Here is a 27,153-nt window from a genome sequence, read left to right as displayed (position 1 = left end):
CAAGTGAGATATTATATACATAAGATACATTTTTATGTATATTTATAAATACATTATACAATATATATGTATTTACTTATACATTATATATTAATATATAAATACATTATATATGCATTATACATATATAAGCACATTCTATATATATGTGTATATGTATATATTGTTGTTTAGCCGATAAGTCGTGTCCAACTCTGCGACCCCAAGGACTGTAGTCTGCCAGGCTCCTCTGTCCATGGGATTTTCCCAGGCAAGAATACTGGAGTAGGTTGCCATTTCTTTCTCTAATATGTGTATATGTGTGTGAGCATATATATATTTTTTAAAGTTGGATCATACTATTGATACTTTATGCAATTTGCTCTGGTTATTTTACTTAATAAGTCTTGGGCATCTTGCATATCAGTAATTAAAGACTTACCTCATTCTCCTTCACAACTGTATGTAGTGTTTCTTTTAACGGATGTACCATAATTCACTTGGCCAGTCCCCTTCAAATGGACATTTGGACTGTTTCCAGTCTTTCACTGGTTTAGCCATCATTGCAGTGAACATCTTTGTGTAGAGATCTTTGAGCCCTTGTAGAAATGTTTTTGCAGAAATATCCCTTAAAGTGGAGGTGCTGAGTCAGAGGGTGTGAACATTTTAAATCACAATAGATATTTCCGAGTTATTCTTTCTGAAAGGGTTGTACCTCAGCCCGATAGTTCTGAGATTGTACCCTTCCCCTGGCCCTACCTTAGCGAGCAGTGGCCAGTCTGTCCCTGAGACCGTCAGCTCCACGGAGGTAGACAAATGCTCTTGCCGGTGGCTACGTTCTGAGTGCTACCCCAGCGCCTGGCAGGCACTGCGGGAAATGAATAGATACTTGTTGTTGGAGGGGGTAAGGGAATGAGGGGATGGAGAAGAGTGTGAGAGAAGGCTGCTGGGTTTGGGGAGAGTAAACTGCTGTTGGTGGCTTGGAAAAGTGTAGGCTTGGGGGGTGTCCGAAATCTCAGTCCATGCCCCTTGCCCATGGGGGAGCCCACGCCCCTCGCCCTCCATGGAGTGGTTCCCGCTACCCCTCCAAGTTCATCACCTGCCTGTTTTCTCTTCTGTCCTCCTGCTGTGTTTCCTGGGGTTCCTTGCAAAACATTTTCCTCCCTTTGCCTGGAAACCCTTCCCTTTTCAAGATGCTGCTCAGAAACCACTCTCCTGTGAAGCTTTTCCTCTCAGGCAGGATTAGTGCCTTTGTCCTCTGTTCCCGCTGTGTTGACCAGTGAGAATACTGCCTCATCTGTTTATAGGCCCGTCACCCTCTCTGAGTTGAGTTGAGAGCATTCCTCATTTTTATTTTTTTGGCACGAGGCATGCGTGGGATCCTCCCCAACCAGGGATTGAACCCATGGCCCTTGCAGTGGGAGCTTGGAGTCTTAACCACTGGACCACCAGGGAAGTTTGAGTTGAGAGCATTCTAATAGCAAGGGCTGTGTCCCCCAGGTTTGTGTATTTGTAATGCCAGGCCTTCTCTGGGTATGAATGAACCATCAGATGGACAGACAAGATCAGGAATCAAAGAGGAATATTATTGCAGCTGTGTAGTGTGAGATGCTGCAAACCCTGGTTGGGGTGGTGGCTTTGGAAAAGGAAAAGAAGGAAGCACTAAGTGACTTGGTAAAAAGGATGTGGGACCTGAGGGAAGGAACAGTCACAAGATGGTGACCCCACCAACAGAAGTGGAGGAGCCAGAAGGGGAAGCTGGGTGGGAGAGGGAGAAGGCTCGTTGGGTCTGGAGAGGTGGCGTTTGAGGGGCTGCCAGTGGGGCTTCCAAGTGAGAAGAACCAGCTGACAGCTCAGATATCACGCTGGGAGCAGAGCAGGACGCTGGGGCTGCAGATAGGGACAGGCTAGCAGCGACAGGGGATGAGTTCCCCAAGGGTAGAGAGCAAAGTGCAGAGGCCTGGGTCCGACTGGGTGACTCCCATCTTCTAGGGGGCAGGAGAGAGAAGGGCCAGCCTAAACCAGAGTGGTCAGAGGCAGCATCGACATGGCCATGGGAGCTGAGGGGTTTAAGAGCGTCCAGACCACAGAGGCCAAGGAGTAGAGAAGGGGGCCTGTGACTTGGGAATACAGCAGCTGCGAGGCCTTTGGAGCAGGCGGCTTCTCTGGAGAGGAGGATCGGGAGCTAGGTGGAGCAGGCAGAGCTGCAGAGGACACAGGGAGGAAGCCCGGTCCAGGGCTGGCTCAGGGCACGGGCCAGGGAAAGGGAGGGGACACCCCCTGGGACTTGTGAGTCATTCCCACCAGGGGCAGGACTGAGGGCTTCTGAGTGGAGTCTGTGTGCCCAGGGGAGATGGAAGGGCACTCGAGTTACTCACTGGAATTTCCAGCCAAGCCCAGGACTGGTGGAGTGGAGATATTTGGATATTCAGGGAGCAGCTTTTGAGGTTTCAGGCTTTGGAAGAAGTGGGTGTCAATCCTGCCCTGCTGGGGAGGAGCCTGGGGAAACAGAGGGGGATACTTCTAGGAGACCCCTCAGGGCCCCTCATGTTCCTTTGGGTGGGGGAAGGCAGACGGGGGGTCCCCGGGCTGTTAGGCCCTTCTCCCATGCCACCTGCTTGTCCGACCAGTGACGGCAGCCCCATATGCCATGCACTCAGAGCCTGCAGGGTGGGAGACTGGCACAGAGCCCTGGGCTGGCACATTTTTGCCCTGGGGAATGCCAGCCCTGTTTGTTCCCAAGCCCTGAGAACAGCCTCACCCGCCCAAACCAGATGAGGAATTGTGGCCCTTCTGATGTGCCCCAGCTATATATAACCCAGCCAGGGCAGGGACCAGGACTGATGGAGAGGGCGGGTGTAGGGTGGGGTGTGCCCATGTGGAACCCCGTCAGCCTTGAGGTCCCAGAGAACTTACGCCAAATCCCTTGGTCTGTATTTCAGTTATAGTGACAGGGAGAAATCTTTTACTGGAGAAGACAGGTTTTCAGCTATAATAGAATGGCAGGAGCCCCACCTAGAGATCATAACTTTCAAAGATTTTGGGGGAATTTGGGATGAGAAACCACGTCCACCTCTCTCCTTTTCCCTCCTCGCTCTTCCTCAACCTCTCCACCCAGCCTGGAGGCTCAACCAAGGACCCTATTCTCAGCTGAGATACTCAGTCGGAAGGAGAGGTGATGACCCCAGGTGGGCCCAGGGTGGCCCATGGTTGACCCCACTGTGGAATGCATTTCCAAATGAGTCCCAAAGAGCTGGACTCTTCCCTCTCTGGCCATACACCTGCCACCAGACGGGGATGCACTATCGCATAAGGAGGTCCTGGTAGACACACAAGGCATTAGGGACAACTCAGACACTGCATCATTAAGAACCACACTGGCTGGTCCTGGCAACTGTGTACTGAGAGTCACTTGTGAGCTAGAAGCACAAATCCCTGACTACAGACATAGTTTGGGGGGCTGGTGGGAGATTGGCAGGGTGGGGGCAGGTGGGGGGTGCTTGAGAGGAGTTGGAGCTTCAGGGCTCATTACGCAGAATCCAGAGTGTTCACTTGACCTGCCTGGTTGGTGGCACTTACTATCCAGGTTTACAAAGTGGTAGACTGATCATGTGTGAAGCTGAATTTGACTCCAAGATACCAGGAGGAAATGGGACAGAAGTGATATTCCAGGACCATCCTCCAACACCCTCTCCCCACCCCCCCACCCTCACCCACGCGCGTGCGCGGGCGCACACACACACACACACACACACACACACTCCCAAACTTCTCTCAAAGAAAACAACCAGTTGTAAGAAGGCAGCAGTCTTGTCTGTAAAGCCTGATTCAGTGCACAGATGTTTCATTTAGACTGCACCTTGTTTCTTGTTTCTTCTGCCATGGTTTATTTTTTATTTTTATTGTTTTGATGTGGACCATTTTTAAAGTCTTTGTTGAGTTTGTTACAATATTGCTTCTGTTTCATATTTTGGTTTTTTGGCATGTGGGATCTTAGCTCCCAGGCCAGGGAACCCGCACCCTCTGCATTGGAAGGGGAAGTCTTAACCACAGGACTGCCAGGGAAGTCCCTCTGCCATCATTTTTAAATTGAGAGCTCTCACTTAAGAATCCAGATTCCAGCTTCTCTGGAACAATCCAAGATCTGGGGTGGAGGGGGTGGGGGCAACCGTGAGCCTGCACTGCCCCTGGCAGCCAGCAGCTGGAGCTGAGTGACATTTTCTTGAATTCACCTGGTCCCTACCTGGCTCACTTCACTAACCGATCTTACCCACACCCTCCTGGGGCCTGGAGTTTGCAACCTTTGTCCTAGATGTTGTGTTGTGAAAGAGCTTTTCCCAGCTGCCGCCCTGAAACTCCTTCCCGGCAAGAGTAGGTGGATGTATTGATACATCTCTGGATGGGGCCAGGGGGACCCGGGGATGTGCGGATGCATTTAGCTTCTGGAAGCATGGGAAGCCAGGGGAATCAGGCTGGGATGGGCAGGGCTGGCGATGCTCGTGATCCTGGCTTCAGTGTACCCTTCTCTGTGGGGCTGGTTCTACTGGGCCCAGAGGCCCTTCTTGAAGGAGAAGAGCCCCAAAGAGGTGTGGTGCTGCTAATCTCAGCAGCATCTGTAAGAAGGAGGTGTGGTACCTCTGGCGGCCCCAAGCGGTCCCCGCTGCAACCCCTGGCTGGCACTTGTGCTTCTGCCTCGGGAAAGCAGGTCAGGCCTCCTTTGCACAAAGCCCCAACCACGGGGGCGATGGAAACTATGGTTTCTCACCAGGCCTAAAGGTGTCAGAGCCTGGGGCGGAAGTGACTAGGGGCTGGTCGGCATCCCAAGGTGACACCGAGGTTGGCCCGGGGGCCTGCGAGGCTCTGCGGGCAGCTGCTTCTCCGCTCCGCCCCCGCCCGCCGGCCCGCCCAGCCCGCGGGGCCGGTGAGGGGCTGTAAATAAAAGCCTGTCTCTGGGAAGCGGACCTCCCCTCCGCGCCCGGCCCGGCTGCGGCCTCGTCGCCCCTCCTCCGCGCTCCCGGAGCCTCCCGCCGGCCGGCTGGCCCGGCGACCGCAGAGAGGGGAACGGCTCCACCTCGCCCGTCGAGTCGTGCATTTCCTGCCTTGAGAGCGAACGCGAGCCTCGGCGTCCAGGAGGGCGGGATCCGAGCGGCTGGCGGCGGCGGCGGGGCGCCCGAGCCGGGCTGGGAGCGGCGCGGGGAGCGGGGCCCCGCCTGCCCGGAGAGCCGGCGCGCACGGCGGGCAGGGGCGCGCGGGCCCCAGGATCGCGGCGGCGGCGGCTGGAGCTCCCCGCAAGAGGCGGCCGGGACCCGCGGGGCCTCCCCGCTTCCCCTTTCTCCGGGAGGGCCGGGAGCCGGCGGCCCGAGAAGGTTCATAATGGACCCTTTCATCGGCAGCCGGTGGCCGGGCGCCAGGACGGACTCCGGGGAGGCCCGCGTGCTGGTGTAGGCCTGCCCCGCGCGCTCTTCCCGTCCCCGCCGGCCCGCCCCGCTCCCTCCCGGGCGCCGGCGGCCACGGCTGCTGCCGTTGCTGCCGCCGGGACCCCGCTTCCTGTTTGCCCTCCGCGGCTCCGGCTGCCATGGAAGAGGAAGAGGAGGCGATAGGCTTTTTGGACAAGGTCCTGGAGGATGAAGATGTGTTTCTGCTGGAGGAGTGCGAGCTGGGAACCCCGACCAGCCCCAGCTCAGGGTCCCCCTTCTTGGTGACTGTGAAGGTGGGAACGTGACACGCCCTGGATGCTTGTCGGGGGAGGGGGCAGGGCTCGCAGCTGTGACTGCAGAAATGGCTGGTTTGCGCACCAGCCTCGTGGCTGAGCTGGAGCACCCCAACCGGAGAGGGGGCCGGCGCCCGGCCGCCCGCCGGTCAGGGGATGCGAGGGGCTGTGCTCTGGGAGTTTTTCCCGGGGGAGAGGTGCAGTGCCGGCCTCCTCCCCTTGGACCAGTTGTCCTCGGAGGGGAGTGGCTGCTGGCTTTCCCCAGACCAGCTGGGGGGCGGGGGGGGGGGGGGGGGGTGGCTTTTTCTCTGACAGTGACATGAGTCACCTGGGGGGCACGCCAGGGGTGTGAGCCTGCTTGCCCATCCCCCCCCCCCTCCCCAGGAGCCGACTGACCTGAAACCAGAAAGCTATAATTCCTTGTTTCCATGGCAGCAGGGGGATAAGTGCAGTGGGAAGTTCAGGCCAAGGGGACCCTTGCTCTTCCCAGCTAGGAGACTTGGAGCATCTGGGCCAGGGCTCCGGGTGTTTGGAGGGATCCAGAACCAGGGGTCACTGGGCTACCTTGAAGAAAAGAGTTGGATGGGCTGAAAAGGGAAGGAAACAGCCCACTTGGAGGCCGGAGCTGGGTGGACAAGGCACTTTACCCAAGGTGGGCACTGGCAGGAAGCATAACAGCCCACCGACGCTGGGCTGTGGGCATTCTCTGCAGTGGTGCCCTTGTGTTGTTGAAGAAGTTGCCTTGAAGGTAGAGTGGGAGGGGCAGGACTCCCTCAGACCCCCTCCCTTCTCTTCACCTGCGCCCCAGGGGCTGGGCTTCCCCTTGAAAGCACACCAGTGCTGCACACCACACTATATTCTTCCTTTCCTTCACCTAGGCCCGCTTCTAAGAGCTCTGACCTCAGTGTTTTGCTCACCTCCTCCCTATTCTGCGGCTTGAAGGGAGGGCCAGTGAGAACGTTTGGCAGGGAGTTTGCAGGCTGCAAGCCAGGCTACCTAACAGAGAGCGCCTGTCTGTGGGCCCCGGCCCATCTGCCCTGGCAGCACTTCACCCCAGAGGGCATGGTGCACAGAGCCTTGCTGTGGGCAGGAGGCAACTGTCACTGAGCCTCCCTGGGCCCCTTTGTCCCTCCTGTAAGATGGGCATCAGAGCCCTGCCCCATCCGGGCTACAGTCTGGTTCCGAGGAGGAGCTAATGGAGGTAAAAATAGACTGCAGGCCCACGGTAGATGGCTGATGTGTGGAAGGGGTGGAGCAGTAGCTGTAGGCCTGAGTGTGGGGCAGAGAGGAGCTATAATGGAAGGCTGGCAGTGGCTGATGCCCCACCCCTGGGCTGCTCATCTGGTGCTAGCCTGGCACACTGGAGTAAGTCATGTCTCGCATTGGGCCCCTGAGGCCTTGCCCTTGGGGTCTGACCAGCCATCCGAGGAACAGGATGGGGAAAAGTCTGGTTATGAACCAAGAGCACCTGCTGGGAGTTTAGTGGTGTGTGGGATGTGACCTACATGGGTTCCTAATGGTCCTTCCCTGAGATGCCCTCCCCAGCACAGATGGGACCCCACTCCTGTGCTGCCTTATGGGTCTCCTCCCTGGTTTATACCGGCCTAGCCCATATTTCATTCTGTTTGGAACTCTAGACTCTGCCTCCTTGATTCTGTTCTTGAGGGCAGAGCCCTCTTGTATTCATGGTGGGCACTGCACAGAGCCTACTGTGTGGCTGGTGTCCAGTGGATTGGTGGGTTGAGTGAGGCTCGATGTCCCTGGCCTTGTAAGAAGGAAGCATGTGGATGCCATGGGGGCTTAGGTACACATCACACCTAAAAATGCTGTTCTTCCCGGAGCGCTGTGAGTGCCTGGCTGAGTCCTCCCCTCTGCCCTGCCACTGCACTGTTCCTGGACCTACCTGTCTCCAGGGAGAAGGGCCCTTTCCTGAGTGTTGGAGAATTCCAGGCCCCCTGTCTCAGCCTGAACACATCTAGGAAGCCCTTCACCACCACAGGCTTGGCCATCTATAGAGGGAAAAGCAGGCAGAAAGCTCGCTGATTCATTCAACAAACACTCAGGTTCTGTTCTAGTCAAAGCAGGATGCCTGGCACTGGGGAGGATAGGAGATGAGAAAGACTTGATCCTCTCTCATAAAGAGTTCAGAGCAAGGGGGCAAGTGCCCAGATAATAGGAATATAAGGAGAAAGTAGGCAGAGCCAGGAGAAGGGTTCTGGTAAAAGGGTGCTAAATTCAGATTAGGAGAGAACGCTCCTCATTGAGTCAGGGATGGGTGTGGGTGTGTGGGTGGGCATGTACACCTGTGAGGTCAAGGCTCCTTTCCGGACGGTGTGCTCCTGTCCTGGGCTTGGCACACTCCTGCTTGGTAGACTCTTCTTGACAGCTGCTAGGAGTCCAGGGCCGTTCTCTCTTTGCTGCTATTACTTTACTTCAGGAGTACTTACCTTCAACAGTGTCCAAACACCAGTCCTATTATAGAGGTCAAATCAATCCTGTTTTCAGTGTAGTTTCTGAGATGCTTCATCCTGCCCAGGGGACAGGTATGAAGATGGCCGTGGTTTTCTCCATGGAGCTTGGGGCTGGAGCTTGGAATGTGTTTCAACCCACACCTCCCTTTGGGGAGTTAATAGTCTATAAACTAAGAATAATGTATGAATACCGAGAGCAGCATCGCCCCCCCTCCATAAGGTGTTATGAACCTCCTCCAAATCTTGCATATTCTATTTAAAGGTACCTCGGGCTAATAGAGGCCTTGCTATGTAAAAGCTGCTATTTAAAGGAACTCAATTGTCAGGAATTTTTTAATCCTTTTGTAATGCAGATTAACTCCTCTGGTGAATTCTGTGCCAATTTTTAATGGATTATCAACTGCCTGTGTTTCTGTTTCACTTGTCCAAATCTCTGCTCCCCCGCCCCGACCATGTGTAGCCATGGCCGTGCCTGGGTTTCCTACTCAGGTTTTTCCCTGAAGTGTGAACCACAGATGAGATGATTTGAGAGATGATTTTAGGTAGCACCTAGATATAGATTTTGCATTTTAACAGTTAGGCATACATTTTAATGTATCTTAGAAAAAAAATAAGAACTTGATTGGTGGTCCAGTGGTTAAGACGCCGAGCTTCCACCACAGCTGGTACGGATTTGACTTGTACATCTTTCCTGTGCTTTCAAATATAATGCTTGGGATAAGGCTGTGTTTTTGTTTTTGTTTTAATTTTACTTATTTTATTTATTTTGGGCTGTGTGGGTCTTTGTTACTGCACAAGCTTTTCTCTAGTTGCGGCGAGCAGGGGCTGCTCTCTAGTTGTGGTCTGTGGGCTCCTTATTGTGGTGGCCTCTCTTGCTGGGGACACAAGCTCTAGAGCACATGGGCTCCAGCGCTTGTGGTCCCCGGCTCTAGAGGCAGGCCCAGTGGCTGTGGTGTAATGGGCTTAGGTGCTCTGCAGCATGTGGGATCTTCCTGGACCAGGGATTGAACCCGTATCTCCTGCATTGGCAGGTTGATTCTTTATCTCTGAGTCACCAGGGAAGCCCAAGGCTGTGCTTTTAAGAAGCCAGTTGTAAAGAACAGTATTAAGCAAGCATGCTGGTGGTATGTGAGTATGACACAATTGCAGAGATGTGGGATGTGAAGCATTGCTGGACCCCGTGGGGCCTGCCTGTGGCTTCAGACAGCAGGGAGCCCGGAATATGGGGCTCCACCTTTCAGGAGAGTCCCCCAGCAGTGGCCCCTGTCCTCTGCCCTCCATTCTGCTGAGGAACTAACTGAAAGAGAACTTCCCCGTGCCTAGGGCTGGGAAGAGGAGAGAATGGCCGAGTTCCCTGCATCGACTCAACTCAGGGAGGGGCCAGCTATTCTGAGGCTGATGCTCGGCATGGACACAGCGCCTAGACTCAGTGGCATGACTCTGGCCAGACAGCCCCACCGCCACCTCCTTACCCCTTGCAGACTGGTGTGGCCAATGGGCTGAGTTCTGCTGTCTGCAGAGCCGCTTGGCCTAAGGTGGTCCTGCCTGTTCAGCCCACATTGCTGTCTTGGAGGAGATTAAGGCTCCTGGAGAGAGTGTCTTGATTTGGCCTGGAGCCAAAGCCTTGGAGGCTTTATTTAGCCCAGACTGTAGAAGACCAGGCCGGAGCCAGCTGAGCCTAACTTGCAGCTACTGTCCCCTTCAGAGTGACTTGACCTCTTGGATTTGGGGCCTCAGGCTGTAACAGCCTTCCAGCCCAGCAGATTGTGTAAAATGCTGGCCATGATCGAGCCCACCATGGCTGCTGAGTTTCATAAGCTCTGCTTGGGGAGGAGGTGGGGACAGTGTCGCCCAGAAGGCAGCTTCCCCGTGTGCAGGACTGGCAGGCAGCCTGGCACAGGCTGTGGGGGCCCTGAACTCCCGAGAACTCCCCCCAGTGATTCTGGGCATGTAGGCGCCTCTGGGGGGGTCTTTGGGGCTCAAGACTGTCCTCTCCCCTTTTTTCCCAGTGCTGGGCACACAGTGAGGAATGAGTGAATGGATGCTGAGCCCTGGTGGCTTTTTTGTTGTGTGGCCACACCGTGCGGCAGGCGGGATGTTAGTTCCCTGACCAGGGATTGAACCCAGGCACCCTGCAATGGGAGCACAGTCTTAACCACTGGACCACCAGGGAAGTCCTGCGGCCTAGTGTTTTATGGGATGAGAGTAGCCCCAGGAGGACTGAAAAAGGAATTGTGAATTTCCAGGTAATTCCAAACCAGGAACAGGTGGGGTCTGAGGAAAGTGAAGATGGAAAAGGCTTGGGGTGTTAACTGAGAACAGGTTAGCTGTTGGTAAAATGGTTAATTTCACATCCTTTTCCATCGCCTCCATCCCCTCACCAGCCAAAACATCAGAATGAATACAGCCCAGAGTGGGGCTGCTTGGGAGTGACTACTTGCTGCATCTGGGGGGATTCTTTCAAGATTGGACTCCGAGGTTGGAGTCTCATGAGGAGGGGGTCCTGCTGCACTGGGCTGTCATGGGGGCTGACCCCAGGGCCTGTGCTCGTGCCTGGGGTGGAATGTAAAGGCTTGGTGGGAGCCATGAGTCACCAGCTCTTCACCCTGGACTTTGTCCAGCCAGGCCTACAGTTAAGCTCACACTGTGCCCCCAAGTGACTTCTTGGGAGCGTGTTTGCCAAGCCCTTGGGCACATCCCAGGTTGGCAGGGAACAGGAAGGGAATGGGATACAGGAGGGAAGTGCTGGCCCCCAACATAGAGGGCTAGTTCCCACTTGTCAGGCAGAAGCAGCAGGGTCTGACCTTGACCTCCACCTCCAGGGCCTGTGGGCCCTGCTCCAAGCTCCAGTCTCGGAGGTGGTGCTGCCTGCCTGCGATTCTCATGGCTCTAGACAGCTGGCAGTTTCCTTTCTCTGTGCCTCAGAGGGATAATGATAACACCATCCAGACTGCAGGATTCCAGAGAGTTAATCCTCGGAAAGCACTTAGAACTGTGCCTGGTACTTGTGAAGCCATCAATAAGTAACTATTGTTTTCCCCTAAACCTTGGCACCCGTACTGGTCTCCTAATGCTGCTGAAAGCAACTACCACACATTTGGTGGCTTAAAACTGCACAGATTTATTCTCTTGCAAGTCTCAAGGGTCAGGAGTGCTGCATTCCTCCTGGAAGCTCTAGGGAAGATGACCTGTTCCCTTGCCTTTTCTGGCTTCTAGAGGCCCCTGCATTCCTTGGCTCATGGTCCCATCCTTTGTCCTCAAAGCCGGTAGTGTCACATCTTTCAGTTTCTCAATCTCTCCCTGTCCCCGCCCCCATCCCCTCTCTCTCTCCTCCTGTGAGCTAGTCGCCTTTTCTCTGACCCTGACCCTCTTGTCTCCTGCTCATAGGTCTCTGGCATGCATGCTGTGCTGTGCTAAGTTGCTTCAGTCGTGTCCAACTCTTTGCGACCCTGTGGACTGTAACCCACCAGGCTCCTCTGTCCTTGGGATTCTCCAGGCAAGAATACTGGAGTGGGTTGCCATGCCCTCCTCCAGGGGATCTTCCCGACCCAGGGATCACACTCGTGTCTCCTGTGGCTCCTGCCTTGCAGGCAGGTTCTTTATCACTGAGCCACCGGGAAGCCCCAAAAGGTCTCTTACCTGGGCTCTATCTGATAATCCCAGGATAACCTCCCCACCTAAAAATCCATAGTCACATTTGCAAATTCACTTTTGCCACTAAGGTGACATAGTCGCAGGCTTTGTGGCTGAGGAGGTGGACATCTTTGGCAGGATGTCCAATTATAAGATCAGGTTTTATTTCAGAGACTCTGGGAAAGACCGCCTCCAGCAAAGTTGCTAACTGATTTGCTGATAGCAGGTCGAGAATTAAGTTCCTCACCTGGGGAAAGGGTAGCAAGGCCTGTGAGAACTTGCTGGGCAGCCAAGCAGCAGGGAGGAAGCAGCTCTCCTGGGACCTAGGAGATTTCTGATAGCTTCAGAAATATGAAGCTTAGCATAGCTTCAGCTTATGCTAAGGGTGTGTGCTTAAATGCCCAAAGAGGGAGCTGTTTGAGATTCTAGGTAAGCATCTGAAGCTTGACAAAGGAACACAAGAGTGAGGGCATCATCAGAGCAGGAGATGAGCCCTGAATTTGGTGTTCAAGGACCTGGGAGGAGAAGGGAGTCCCAGCTCTGCCACTTTCTGGCTATGTGATTCTGGACTGGTCCCCTCCCTCTTTTTAAGTCTTATTTGTTTGTTTCCATTTGTATCATGGAAAAATATAGTACCCCCTTCGGAGAGGTATTTGAGAGGGCAATGAAGCTGAATGAGAGAGTGGAAAGAACTTACAAGGCTTAATAAGTGTCAGGTGCCCACATGTCAGGAGCATCACGTGGTGCTGGGCTTTGTGAGGGGAGGGGGCGGATTCCGGAGGAGGAAGATACAGGTGGCCCTGCAAAATCACCGGGCAGGTAACAAGATCAGGCACGTGTCAGGGGCAGCGGAATGCCTCCTTGGGAGCCGAAGCTGCAGGGCCAGGGCCTTCAGCTGTGCCCTCAGGAGAGAAGTGCTCACGTGGGAGAAGGCATTATAGGCAGCAGGGTCGGCTAGAACCAAAGTCTGGAGGCTGGAGCACTCTGGCCTGTTGGAAAGGCAGACGGCTGTTGGAGAGATCAGACGAGTGGGGAGAGGTGCTGGGAGCCATCGCAGGTGTTTAAGGAAAGAATAAGCTGGACCCCATCACACTTTATAGTCATATATTGATACTTACTCGGCTTTTGTTTTTGTTCGTTTGCTTTAATTTATTTATTTTCGGCTGTCCTGGGTTTTCGCTGTGATAAGCAGGGGCTACTCTCTAGTTGCGGTGTGGGCTTCTCTCTGCAGTGGCTTCTCTGTGTTGCAGGGCACAGGCTCTAGGTCAAGTGGGCTTCAGCAGTTGGAGCACACAGGCTCAGTAGTTGTGGGCTTAGTTGCTCCATGGCATGTGGAATCTTCCCAGACCAGGAATTGAACCTACATCCTCTGCATTGGCAGGCGGATTCTTATGTACTGTACCACCAGGGAAGTCCTTGGCTTTGGTTTTAACATGTTTCTTTCCCACTAGATTATAAGCCATATGAAAGTAAGGGCTATTGAATGCTTGTTTCCCATTGTATCTACGGGATAGGTGGGCATGTGTTGCATGAATAAACGAGTGAAGAACCTACTTGAATTCCCCAGTAATCACTTTTTGCAGTATTAAGTCTTTGATAAGCATCAGGTGTAGGCTGGCATTCTGGGAAGACGGATCTGACTCTGAGTGCAGTGGAGGCAGGAGAGAGAGGCAGAGGGCAGTCCGAATCCAGTGGGGACTAGGTTGCTGTGGGCCTCAATTACAACAGCGAAGAGGGTGGAGCAGAGGAAGGAATCCTCCTAAGAGATGAGCTAGAACACTTTGAAGGGACTGGGGACTCCGTGTGGCAGAGGAGAAGGAGAGAAGAGGCTAGGAGTGACTTGGGGATCTTAGATGACAAGAAGAATTATATGTCTTTTCACTCAGAATGTTCAAGCATTTTCTCTGTGCCAGGAGCTGTTGGTGGCACTTAATACTGCAAAAAATGATTACTGGGGAATTTAAGTAGATTCTTCACTCATTTATCTATTCATTCAACACATGCCCCACCTATCCTGTAGATACAACGGGAAACATTGGCTAGTTGGTGGCCATTCAAAGCTAAATGGGGTATGATCTCTGCCATAGAGGAGAAAGAATTCTGGAGCGGGGAGGAGGCCTGTTGGGGTCAGGAGATGCTGGGGGCGGGGTGGGTACAAGGGGTAAGGTTGAGGCCCACAGCCAGCACCTTCCATTGTGGGATTGAGCTCCCAGGGGCAGGAAGATACAGTCAGAGGTGTAGCTGGAAGGCTGCTTAGCCGGGAGTCCCATGGCCACTTCCATCCCGTCATCTCTGACCCTACTCCTCCTCTCTGTTCATACATGTCTTCATCGAGCACCTTCTCTGGCCCTTGCTATGCTCTCCAGGTGACTATTCCCATCTCAGTCATGACTCTGATTTCCCTTAACTGTCTCTTTCCCCTCCTCCATTAAATTGCTCTCACACATGGGCTCAGGTTCTTTTTTACCTTGCTCACTATTAATAAGGGAGAAAGTATGTAAGTCACTCAGTCGTGTCTGACTCTTTGTAACCCCATGGATTGTAGCCCACCAAGCTCCTCCGTCTGAGGAGTTCTTCAGGCAAGAATACTGGAGTGGGTAGCCATTCCCTTCTCCAGGGGATCTTCCCAGCCCAGGGGTTGAATTCAGGTTTCCCGCACTGCAGACAGATACTTTACCATCTGAGCCATCAGGGAAGCCATTATAAGGGCGCTGTGCTAAATACTTCAGTCGTGTCTAACACTGTGTGATCCTATGGACTGTAGCCTGCCAGGCTCCTCTGTTGGCTGTGGGTTTGAGCTCCTGGAGGCAGGAAGATATAAGGGTAGATGGGTATCAGATAAGGAAGCATGGGGGAGAAAAGGATGGAAAAGAAATTAAGCAAGAAGGGAGCAGTAGGAGTATGGATGATTTTTTTTTCCTTTTATATTTCTGTGTTTTCCAAATTTTCTATAATAAGTATTTGGCTTTTGTCCCCTTACAAAAATGTTAAAGAAGAGGGGGGAAAAAGCAAGAAAACAGGCTGCTCAGATTCTGATCTGCTTTTACAGGTGGAAGCAGGGAAGGGCCTGGAGATGAGGAAGCTGGTTCTCTCGGGGTTCCTGGCCAGTGAAGAGATCTATATTAACCAGCTGGAAGCTCTGTTGCTGGTAAGTATGTATTTTAGGGTCTTTGTGCTCTGAGACTGTGTTTGGAGTTGGAGAGAGAGAGAGGTGGACCAGTCCTTCTCGGGGCCGGGGTCTGTGGAACTGCTCTGCCTACGACTTGGCAGCCAAGGTCATTGCCAGAAGAGGCCCGTGCCTCTCGACCCCAATTCTCCATTACTTACCCTGGGAAAGGTGGAAGAAGAAGCACCACCTGGTTAGGGGTGGCAAACACGCCATTACCCCTAACTACAGTGCAGACATTACTAATGGATCACAGTGCTCTGTCCAGGTGGGATCTTAGCCTCTGCCTCCAGCTGATGCTGTGGGCAGTCTCTGCCAGTCAATCACGTTGAGGCCTCTTTGTCATCCCTGGTTCCAGTCCTTCCTCCTCCCTGGAATGGTGAACTATTAGCACCATCCTGAGGCCTTCTGGCAGGAAATGAGGTGGAAGGCTGTCTGTGTGGTTCTCAGAAGCACCATAGCTCTGAGGCGTTAGACATACCTCCGCCCTCTGTGAATGTGCCTTAGTTTCTTCTCCAAGCTGGAGGCGTTGTTGTGAGAATCGGACCGGGAGGGGAAGAATACAATGTTTTCAAAAGGTAGAGGTAACCACAGATGTAAGATGTTTTTGCCTCTGAAGAAAGTGCGTATTAGATGCGTCTGGATATTATGCAGAGTAATTGTGCGTGGAAAGTTCTCTTCCCGGGGTGTTTTGCAGACTGAGACATCAGATGATACCAGAACAAGGAGGAATAAGAAATGAAGATGTAGATCAGTGGAAAGTACTGTAAGATCTGCATTTATGTGCTTGCTGTGATGTGAGCTGCTGTCGTCAGGAATCCCAGGGGGCTTACCATTTGCTTCCCCAGGAGTAACTGTTGAGGTGTGTCGCTGCTTTGTAACACAGGGAAATGAGTTGGTGGTCAATCTTACTGGGAATCTGTTGGTCTTCACAGTTATTTCTTCAAGGGAGGAACAGTTTGGCAGGTCGATCAGGACTCTGGTCTGGGGCCGGAGCTGGGGCAAGACTTGACGCTGCCATGAATAGTGGACTTACTGCCCTGCCTTTCAACTACGCGTCTTGATTGCTAGTGGATTGCTCAATCAGCAAAGTGGAGTGAAGCAACATTTTAAAACAAATGAGAAAGAAAATGTCAGCATGCATCCCACGTAGTAAGAATAAGTACTGTTTCAGGCAGCTTTTGGTTTGTGTGGATATGTGTATGTATGTACTAGGCCATGTGCCTTCTGACGTGTGTTGTTGGTTTTAAAAACCACTGATGGGACTTCCCTGGCTGTTCAGTGGCTAAGACTCTGAACTTCCAATGCAAGGGACATGGGTTCAATCCCTGATTCGGGAATTATAATCTGACATGCTATAAGACACTGCCCCTCACCCAATTAAAAATATTAAATAAAAAAAAAATTTTTTTTTAAAGCCATGGATAATCTCCTTGAGCCTCAGTTTTCTCATCTGAAGATGAGAGCAATGCCATTACCTTCTCTCTGTCCTTCAGGGGGTTGAGAAGATCATTTTGAGGACCTAGTACAATGCTAGGTTCTTAGACACTCAAATATCAGTCAAAGGAAGGGGAGGACAAGCAACCAAAATCCACCTTATAGCCTTTTTTTTTTGCCTCACTGTGCAGCATGCAGGACCTTCATTCCCTGACCAGCAATCGAACCCAGTCCCCCAGTGAAAGTTTGGCATCTCAACCACTGGACCGCCAGGGAAGTCCCAGAAATAACACCTTATAAACTATGAATTGCTGTGTTAAACAAAGGGGCATGGCTGTCATTACTATGAATAAAAGGATGCATATTTGAAAGAGGCTCAGAGGAACGGCTTTGAATCCCCACCTGACCGCCTGCCGGCTCTAGACCTTCAGCAGATTAATGGACCTTTGTGCCTCATTCTGTCCATCTGCAAACTGGGTATACTCATATTCATCCTCTCTCCTTGGGGTCCTTGTGAGGGGTGAGTGAGTCTGTAGGGGAAGCTCTTTGAGCCCAAGTGAGAGCGTATTCTATTATTTTCTCCCATTCTGGGAGAGAGCACAGGTTAGAACCTGTTTGTTTCTGTCCACACACCCGTTCCCTGAAGGAAGGGGAGGTGCATGTTCCCATCGGAAGCGGGCCCCTCTTAGACTCCAGCTCGGTTCTCATCTGTCGTTGGGCCTGATTTGAGTTCAGTTTGGGTAAAGATAACAACAGATTTAGGGTCCAAGACACTCCCTCCCAGCTCGCCTTTCTAACAGCTCATGCTCTCAAGACAAAAACCATGAGGCTGGGGCTCCCACTCCCAGGGTGTGACCCAGGGTAGGTCCCTCCACTTTCCCCCAGCTTGTTCATCCTGGGTTGGCTCTTTCTTGAGCAGAGGCAAGGGTGAGGGAGAGACGAGCTAGGCGGCCTGGGCTGTAACTGGTGGGCCCCCCCACAGCACAAGTCTCAGCTGATAAGCCTCGGTTTTAAGGACTCAAGCCCTCTTCTCCTAGAACTGGGGCCCTTCCAGGAGCTAAGCCCTTGGCTCTTGAGAGGTGATCTGACAAAGGGGTTTGGAGAAGAAAACCTGCCTTCCCGAGCTCCCTCCTCCTCCTACGCCCAGCGCGCCTTCTCTCTACCCCGCCCCCGTTCCCACAGCTCCACTCCTCTGTGTGTTTGTTCTTGGTTTAACACTTCCTGCTATGCAAACGGCTGGGTGTGTACACCCAGGACTGGGGACACACAGCAGGAGCCTCTGTTCACGCTGCCTGGTTTGCTGGCTGGGCATGGTTTGGTAACCTCCCAGAACCTTCCAGTTCCTGGTGGGCTCAGGTTACAAGGAAGAGGGTCTGGGAGCCTGGGCTGAGGTGGAAGAAGGGAGGCAGGAGACCAACTGCACGTCCTGCTGCGTGTCTCCAGGCTGGTTAGTGAGCTGGGTGCTGCGGCTGGGCTTCCTGGGCCTTCAGCACCTCCCACCGCTGGGCCCCTCTCTCAGACTCCCCTCTGGAGTTTGCTTTGTCTCTTATCTGTAAAATAGGTTCAGGATGCCCCCCCTACCCCCAGCCTCTGGTGACAGTTAGCAAAGTTGCATGTGGCAGCCTCCAAGCCTTTTGGAATCAGAGGTGGAGGAAGTGGGCCGATTTCTCTCCCCTGTTTCGAAAGGCAGAAGGCAAATTGCTGGGGGACAGAGCGAACAAATGACAGTGTGAAGTCACAAACAAGTTCAAGCCTGCCTGGCCCGCCTCCCTGAGGAGCCCTTCTTGGGACACCCAGTTTGTTTCGGAGCATGCGTGCTGAGTCGTGTCTGACTCTTAGCGACCCCATGGACTGTAGCCCGCCACACTCTTCTGTCCATGCAATTTTCCAGGCAAGAATACTGGAGTAGATTGCCATTTCCTTCTCCAGGACACCCAGAGCCAGAGTTAACTGATCAGATGGGGAGCCAGCACCACATCCTCTGTTGCAGGATTCTAGAAGCAGGGCTAACTGGGTGTGCTCTGTCAGGAGAGCAGGACCGGAGCCCAGCTCAGTGTGGGGCCGCCTGTGCCTTTCAGCCAGCCCTCCCCTCCTGAGACCTATTTTCAGAGCTTCACCAGATAAAAATAACTGCCTCCAAGGGTCTCAGGCCAGCCAGGGGCACGCATACAGCACTTCCCCTCCCCTAAAGGCCCCCAACCTTGTCCTGAGAAGCCGGCCTGACGCCCCAAGAGCTGGCCCTGTCCATGTGACCCGCCCTGCTGAGCGCCGGCTCTTCCCCTTTTGCAGACGGAGTGGGAGTTTAGGAGGAAGCAGAGTGGTTGTGTCTTGTCTGTTCATAGCCCTGAGTGCTTCCCCTGCAGTTTCTGAGAAATCCTGACCACCCCTGCCTTTCCAGGGCTGTTCTTTCCTATTTCCTTTATTCCCACCCTGGGTGGGATTACACCCCAGCAGGAACAGGGACTCTGTGGTGACTTGGCCCCTCACCTGGACCTGGGTTGTGGTGGTGGTTGTTCAGTCGCTCGGTCGTGTCTGACTCTTTGCGACTCCATGGGCACTGCAGCACACCAGGCTTCCCTGTCCTTCACCATCTCCTGGAGTTTATTCAAACCCATGTCCACTGAGTCAGTGATGCCATCCAACCATCTCATCCTCTGTCATCCCCTTCTCCTCCTGCCCTCAATCTTTCCCAGCATCAGAGTCTTTTTCTAATGAGTCGGCTCTTCACAGCAGATGACCAAAGTATTGGAGCTTCAGTATCAGTCCTTCCAATGAATATTCAAGGTTGATTTCCTTTAGGATTGACTGGTTTGATCGCCTTGCAGTCCAAGGGACTCTCAAGAGTCTTCTCCAACACCACAGTTCAAAAGCATTCTTCGGCGTTCAGCCTTCTTTATGATTCAGCTCTCAACATTTGTACATGACTGCTGGAAAAACCATAGCTTTGACTATATGGACTTTTGTCAGCAAAATAATGTCTCAGCTTTTTAATATGCTGTCTAGGTTTCTCATAGCTTTTCTTCCAAGGAGTAAGCGTCTTTTAATTTCATGGCTGCAGTCACCATCTCCAGTGATTTTGGAGTCCCCAGAAATAAAGTCTGTCACTGTTTCCATTGTTTCCCCATCTATTTGCCATGAAGTGATGGGACTGGATACCAAGATCTTAGTATTTTGAATGTTGAGTTTTTTTCACTCTCCTCTTTCACCTTCACCAAAAGGCTCTTTAGTTCCTCTTCGCTTTCTGCCATTAGGGTGGTGTCATCGGCATGGGTAGATAGAGGTAAAAAGGGACAAAGTCTGGGACTTTCCTGGTGGTCCAGTGGTTAAGACTTCACCTTCCAATGCAGGTGGTGGGGGTTCTGTCCCTCGTCTGGGAGCTAAGATTCCCATATGCATGGGGGCCACAAAACCAAAAACACAGAACACAAGCAACGTTTTAATAAATTCAATAAAAACTTTAAAAATGGTCCACATCAAAAAAGTCTTAAGGATAAACTCTGATCAGTCCCGAGAGCCAGCTCAGTCTCCTTCACAGAGCACTGGGGCCATGAGCTGGATGGGGCACCTGTCTGCAGTGGGGACAATGCTCTTCCTTTCTCTTGGCCCAGATTCCCTCTATCTCCTTCCTGCCTGCAGGCTTCCCCAGGCCCCGCTTCTCCACCTGCTCAGAGCTTCCCTCCGAGGCTCTGTTCCCATCACCTCCTCTGTGAAGCCCTCTCCAAGCTGGGCCAGGACAACCTTGGCACCAGTTGGTTGGTATTTGCAGTCCATGTTGAGTAATAACCATATCTTGCTTTGTGCACAAGAACGTTTCATTTGTGTTGGTCCACCTTACCCAAATAGATTATAATGTTCTGCAGAACAAGGACTGTGAGTCATACAAATAATCTCCAAAGGGAAAATTGGACCCTGTCAATCCCTCCAGGGAAAGCCAGGTCATTTCACGGGCTTTTTAGCCGCATTCCTTCCCCCGTGTGATCCATGCCTTGCTCACCCCTCCAGCCCTGCTTTAGGGCTGTGCTTGCCAACCGCCTCGCTCGCTGCACGCAGGGTCACCAGCCTGCTTCCAGCTCCTCTCTCTTCCCAAGCTATTTCTGCCTCAGTCTCAGGCATTGGGGAAATCTGCCTAGAATATTGTCCCCTTTGCCCCATGCTTCCATTTCAAGTCAGCATCCCCTCCTTGTCCTTCTGCAAGACGTCCCCTTCTTATTTCTTTCACTGCATTTATGTACGATCTTGTGTTTGATCGTGTCCTTGTGTTTTGTCTGTCTCTGCTTCTCCATGGGAGGCTTCATGGGGGCAGTAACTGGTGAAACGCTGAATACCCTTCCACACACCCCCGGTCTGGCCCCACGTAGGCACTTGGTCCATTATTTGTGGAGTGAATAGTAATCATAGTAGCAGCTAGCATTTATTGATTGCCTCCTATGTGCCAGGCATATGCTCAATATTTTATATAAATTATGGCTTATGGATTTGATAATATTATCCCAGTTCCACAAATAAGGCTGCTGAGGCCCAGAAATGCTAAGTGACTTGCCCAGAGCTATCAAGTGGCAAAGTTGGGACTCTGGCCCACACTGCCTGGCCTGCACCAGGTCAAACCCCATCCAGCGTTCCCAGCAAAGGGCTGGACGTGAAGGCCTTGTTGGTTCCAGCACTAGGAGGGTCAGAAGGAGGACTTCTGCTTTTTCTTGACTTCATGCTTCTGTCTGGACTTTTTAGAGCTGGGAGGACGGGGAACCAGAAGTCAGAGCGTTGTCTGGGTTTTTAAGTAGATGGGACTTCCTTATGTGGACAGATAGATGGGAAGATACAAGGAAGCCTGGCTTGGGCATCTGGCTGCTGCAGCTGGCTCAAGCTTGGGTTTGGGGGGCAGGTGTCTTCTCTCAGGGTGAGCCAGCAATAACTTGGGCCTCCGTCCGGAGGAGGTGTTCCCTGAATCCAGCCTTGAGTTGCCCATTCTCTGCTTGAATGCTTCTCTTATCAGAAAGCTCACTACCTAATCCTGTGAGATCATGGAGGGCGGCTTTGTGAGCCCATACCTGCTCCTGCAACTTCTGCTTTCTGCTCCTGGGTCTCCAGAATGACCCAGATTAAGTCAAAAGCCTCTCTCCACCCAGCCCTCTACACAGGAGAGGAAGAACACCCACCATGTCTGACTCAGGCTTCTCTCTCCCAGGTAAACTTCCGCCCCCCACACCCTCCCCCCTTGTGCCTTCTCTGTGGGAAAGGTTTCCAAACCCTGTCCCCCAAGGTGGACAGTCTGGGCATCTCTGGGGACTTTAGGGCTGAAAGAAGATCAACCATGGAGGAGCTCCTTACCCTTCAGTATCACTTTTTGTTTGTTTCAACTATGCATTTTAATACCTATTTTTCCCTGATTAGAAAATAAATATTTACTCATTGGAGGTAATTTAGAAAATACAGGGACTTCTCTGGCAGTCCAGAGGTTAAGACTCCATGCTTCTGGTCCAAGGGGCATAGGTTCAGTCCTTGTCGGGGAACTAAGATCCCACATGCTTCATGGCAGAGCTAAAAAAAATAAAACTAAAATACCGAAATCACATTGAAGAAAACATATCCAAGCCTCCTTTTCCCTTAATGCTGGGCTTTAAAATGATGATTTCAGCTCTCAGCAAGTGTTGGGAATGGTCTTGAGTTTCTGTCTGTCACCTCACTCTCTCCACCAGCAGGCCTGGGAGCATCTTGGTGTAGACAAGCAGAGATAACAGATTGTCTTGCATGTCAGCCTTGGCATTGAGAACAGGTCTGAGGCTACAACCAGGCTCAGTGAGAAGGATGTTGTGATCGCTTAGTAATGTCTGCCACGGGTCCAGGAGGTGGGACAGTGGTGTGGGTGCCACCTGCTCGCCCTCTGTATACTGAGTGATGGGAACTTAAGATGTCAGTGCAGCTGAGATCGGTTTGGTCCCTTAGAAACTCTGTCCCCCAAGTCCTAGAATCATGTTCTGTTTCTTGAAAGGAAACAGCTAAGGGATTGAGTTCTCAGTCAACCCTCCTTCCCACTGAAGCACAGCAAGGGGGTTTATAACTCCGAGCCTGAGGCCATTGTGGAAGAAAGCTTTGGATCCTGTTAGACCCTCAAGCAAACCCATGACAGACTGGGAACCTGGGCCCCCTCGAGGGACAAGGGTTGGGAGAAGTGTGTCCAGGTGCTACCCCTTGGGCCTGGCAGAGCTGCTGGGCCAGGCTCTGGCCATCAGGTGCCCTCTTCTTGCAGTTGCTCGTGGCTTTCTGGGGCCTGTGACATCTGCTGCTAGATCCAAACCGAACTTTGGGTGTCCAGCCCTCAGTGGCCTTGTCTGGGGAGAACTTGGGCAACAGGAAGGCCTAACCTGGACTCTGAGCCTGCTGACCCTCCAGTTTACTTGCCTCTCACCTCTGCTCTTTCTTCCTTCTCTCTTCTAGCCCATGAAACCTCTGAAGGCCACTGCCACCACCTCCCAACCCGTACTCACCATCCAGCAGATCGAGACCATCTTCTACAAGATCCAGGACATTTATGAGATCCACAAGGAGTTCTATGACAACCTCTGCCCCAAGGTGCAACAGTGGGACAGCCAGGTCACTATGGGCCACCTCTTCCAGAAGCTGGTGAGTCTGCTGTTGATGGAAGGCGCTTACCTGGGGCCTCAGTGGAGCCGCTGGTGTTGAGAGAGAACCGATTGGCCCCAGACCTTCCCTGGCTTTCTTGAAGGCCTGGGTTGTCAGTAATGCCTAACACAGCTCCCGATAGGCATTACTAACACTGGGTCATTCTGAGTCCTGGAGAAAAGCCTGGGCTTTTGCCTTGTGGGGAACCTGCCTTGTGCCTGGGCTCTCGGCCTCCCCAGGGAAGCCCTAGAGTTCTTCTAGGGCTGCCAGAGACAGGCCATGTGCGTGGGTGCCCCTGGCAGGGGGCTTCAGGGCTGGACCGAAGGCTCCCCTGTGGGCCTCAGCTGATGGAGGGGCAAGTGCCGGGTGGAGGGGCAGGCATCACTCCCCTGAGACCTCAGATGTTCTCCTCACTTCCGTGGTGCCTATGAAGTGAAGAATTGGGGTGGAGGGAGACAGTGTCAGCTAACGATCCTCTGCTGAGGGCCCTGGATGGAAAGCACTAAGAGCCCAGCCCCCCACCATGGCCGGGCAGGGAGAAGGAAGGAAGAGGCAGGAGTATCGTGTGGCTTTGGTGTTGGGAAAGGCTACCTGAGGTCTTAGCTCCCGGGGCTTCCATGACACTGTCTGCTCCAGCTCAGTGTCTGTCTCTGGCCATGTCCCCCGAGGACCCCCAATCAGACCCATGGACCCCCCCCATCTGGCTATGCCCCCCATAACTTCGCCAGCCCAAGAGGCAGGATGGAGCATAGGAGTTGTGGTCCTGTCCTCTGGGTGTAAGTGGTGAGGGGCAGGGAGCAGGGGTAGGACCTCTCTGCAGGGGTGGGACCCGTTGAATGGATAGGCCTCTGCTTTTCTTACCCAGAGAAGACTCTTGCTTGGATGCTCCGGGGCCACAAGCTCAGCATGCTCAAAACTGAACTCATTGGCTCTGAGGTTCTTTGCTGTCTTCCCTGCGTCTGTCTCAGTGGGTGTGGCCACATCCCATGGATGTATATCCGTGACTCCTTAGGACTCATCCTTGGCACCTCCCCTCCCTGCATCCCTTGGAGTCCACTTCTTTAAAGCTCACAGCCACCTGCTTCTCTCCACCTGCTGGTGCCCTCATCTGGACCACTGCTGTGGGCTCAGGAATGCATTCTACCCCAGGCCTGCCTCTACCTAGCAACAGGACAATGTTTTCTAAACTCCTGCCTGGACCTCACTTCCTTTCTGCTCACATCCCTTCAGGGGGCTCCCCCTTACCCATTGAATAAAGACCAGCCTCCGCTGTCTGGTTTATGAGACCCTTTGCGTCCTGGCCTTGATCCACCCTGGCCTCTGGCTATTGCCTTCCCCACCCCGACCCTGAAACCTCTGGTCTCTCAGTTCACACCGCAGATACTCTTGACCTCTCTGTACTTGCGGCTCTAGCCTCAGATGTCCTTCTCTGTCTTGTCTGGCATCTCTGGTCAGTTTCCAATTTAAAAGTGACCTCTGTGGAGAACGCTTCTGCAGCCCCTTGAATGCAGCTGCTGTGCTTACACCCTCCATGAACATGAAACTGCCTGACTCCCCAGAATATGCTCCAGGAGGACAGACTGTGTTTTCTTCAGTTTGGAATCTCAGAACCAGTCTAGAACTCAATATGTGAATGAGTGAGTGAGTGTGTGAATGAATGAGTGAACAAATGACCCAATGAATGAATGGGTGAATTGAGTACACCTTGTTCTTGGCCCCTGGGGCCAGGTAGAAGTTGGAAGGGCATTGAGGAGACATCACAGGACCTGAGGTCCATGTCCTGAGGGACACACAGAGATAAACACAGTTTCTAGATCCAGGTCACAGCTGAGTTGGAATCCAGGCTCTGCCACAGGTTAGATGTAAACGTGTGACATTGGGCAACGTACCCAGTTTCTCCTGACTCAGCTTCCTCGTCTGTAAAAATGAGGATAATAATAGTGTTTACCTTGTTGGAGTGTGAGGACTGAGTGAGTTAATACCTGAAAAGTTCTTGGAACAGGACCTGGAGTATAGTAAATTAGGAAATACTTAATACTTAGTCATTATCATTACCATTATTACTATTATTACTGCTGTTATTACTATTGTTAGGAAGAGGCCCCCGCCAAAGGCATTCTTGCCAGGGAACCCCACACTTCTGGTTCTGGCAGCCCCAGAGTACTAGCCCCCGTTCAGGGATGATGAACACCCAGTCATCACCGCCCACCTGGTCCAGGAGCCTGTGCTGACTGGCTTGAGGGGGAGCCTCTCCTGGCCCTCAGGAGGGCAGAAGAGAGGAGGGCGGGGGTGTGGGAGGAGTGAGTAGCTGGGAGCATAGTGGAATGCCTGCCCGATTTATCTTCGTCACTTGGACCCTGCTGTCACCAGGGTTTCCCCCTTCTGGTTTGAGCTCTACTGGCTTGGCCATGTATTTGCTACCCCAGCCCCCAACCCCCACTTCTCTTCCCATGCCTCATGAACTGACGTCTGAAGCCCCTGAGGCTACAGGCTTGGGAGAAGGCCGGGGCAGCCCAGGCATCTGGAGGCAGTTTCTTTCCAGCTGGCCTCTGGGTATTTGATTATCCATTACCGAGAGAGGGGAATTAGCATCTCTGTTATTTGTTTTATGAGATCACCCCCGTGCCAAGCTGCTGTTTCCAAAGCAACCTCCACTTCCCAGGGAATGGCCCAGGCAGGCCAGGCGTCAGGCCCAGCAGACTCAGGTGCTCCATGGAGATGGCGGTGCCTGGATGGCCCGTGACCCCTGCACACAGGCCTTCTGCCCAGGGGGCTCCTGCTTGCAGCCTGTTTCCGGCTACACCCTTGGCAGTGGGTTAGGAAGGTAGCATTCCACCCTGAGCACCCAGCCTTTATCCCTTTCATGGAAAGGTGGACAAGGAAGATGTGTACCTGGAAGGATATCAGTAATCCTGGTTTAGGAAGCAACTGTCTAGCACAACCCCTGTAGCCTAGGACACCAGAGGCCAGGACAGTCCCTGGAAGAGGAAACGAACTCCATCCCTTCCCACCCCTGCCCATTTCCGAAGTCTGGCCCATCTGGGGCTGAGACCTGCATGGCTCTGGCCCTGGCTTCTTAAGCATCTCGGGTCTCACTTTTTCCTCTGGCTTTCCTGGGCCCCACCTGCCAGCTTCCTTGAGCTGTCTCTGCCCTGGAGGGCTCCAGGTTCCCTAGCCCACCTCTTTGGGTCCTTGAGGAGTACAGGTATTGTGCAGAAAGCAGAGTCTGTCTGGGCAGGCCTCAGGGGCAGCAGACTTCCTCCCCTACCCACCCCTCTCCCTGCACCTTGGTGGGTAGAAGGCCCCAGCAGCTGAATTTCCTTGCTACTTCATTGAAAGACAACTTAACCAGAAAATCTAGAGAATAATGTAGCAAACAACAATACACTCACCTCCCAGAATTAATAGACACTAAGCTCTGAAAAATTCGTAGTAGTAGTGTTAGTCACTCAGTCGTGTCCCACTCTTTGCGACCATGGACTGTAGCTCACCAGGCTCCTCTGTCCATGGAATTCTCCAGGCAAGAATACTGGTGTGGGTTGCCATTCCCTCCTCTAGGGGATCTTCCTGACCCAGGGATCGAACACGGGTCTCCTGCATTGCAGGCAGATTCTTTACAGTTTGCACTACAGCAGCTCTCTGAAGATACAGGGAAAGACTTTTTTATCAAGAAGCTAAAGCATTACAAATGAGGATGAAGTTAGTCTCTCTGCCACCCTTTCCTCTTGCCCTTCCTCTCAATCTGGAAGCAGCTACTGGCATGAATTTGGTGTATAGTCTTTTAGGCTGAAGTTTGTGGTTTTTGCTACATATCTGTATCTTCTTAAAGCATTGCATTTACTTTTAAAGTGTATAAAAAATATGTATATATGTATCATATTTTGCCATTCGATCAGCATTCATTTTGAAACTTGTCATCGTTGCTACACAGAGATCTAGTTCATTCATTTTAACTGCACAGTGTGTATGGGTTCCTTTCTTTGTGAGCATTGGTCTGCAGTCTTTTCACAAAAGGAAAAATGAAGTGGGTAAAATACCCATGTTTACATTTCCTTGGACACACACACATGCCAGTTTCTCTAGAGCAGTGCTTTCTAGTAAAAATAATAGTGTGAGCCACATATATAATTTTTCTAGCA

General features: G+C 52.5%; 1 protein-coding gene and 1 long non-coding RNA gene across 18 annotated transcripts in view; both read left to right on the top strand.

Moving 5' to 3' along the window:
* Nucleotides 1–27,153, top strand: part of ABR (ABR activator of RhoGEF and GTPase) — a 186,208-nt gene that overhangs the window by 98,773 nt on the left and 60,282 nt on the right. For 8 of the 17 annotated variants that reach the window (XM_045164930.1, XM_045164931.1, XM_045164935.1 and 5 more), the window contains 2 exons: nucleotides 14,843–14,941; nucleotides 22,829–23,014. In XM_045164930.1, the coding sequence (XP_045020865.1) occupies nucleotides 14,843–14,941; nucleotides 22,829–23,014 (285 nt within the window). Of the gene's footprint in view, nucleotides 1–4,927; nucleotides 5,690–11,077; nucleotides 11,162–12,095; nucleotides 12,223–12,684; nucleotides 12,860–13,778; nucleotides 13,863–14,099; nucleotides 14,160–14,842; nucleotides 14,942–21,441; nucleotides 21,579–22,828; nucleotides 23,015–27,153 lie in introns of those variants that run through there. The other 9 variants (XM_045164938.1, XM_045164942.1, XM_045164940.1 and 6 more) reach the window with 9 other exon arrangements.
* Nucleotides 14,948–16,767, top strand: LOC123465577. Its single transcript, XR_006640817.1, has 2 exons — nucleotides 14,948–15,821; nucleotides 16,588–16,767. It is a non-coding gene; the product is annotated as an uncharacterized LOC123465577 (long non-coding RNA).

This window comes from Bubalus bubalis, chromosome 3 (genome assembly GCF_019923935.1).
Source record: "Bubalus bubalis isolate 160015118507 breed Murrah chromosome 3, NDDB_SH_1, whole genome shotgun sequence".
In the NCBI taxonomy this organism is placed as follows: Eukaryota; Metazoa; Chordata; class Mammalia; order Artiodactyla; family Bovidae; genus Bubalus; species Bubalus bubalis.
This window is presented reverse-complemented; position numbering and strand designations above follow the sequence as displayed.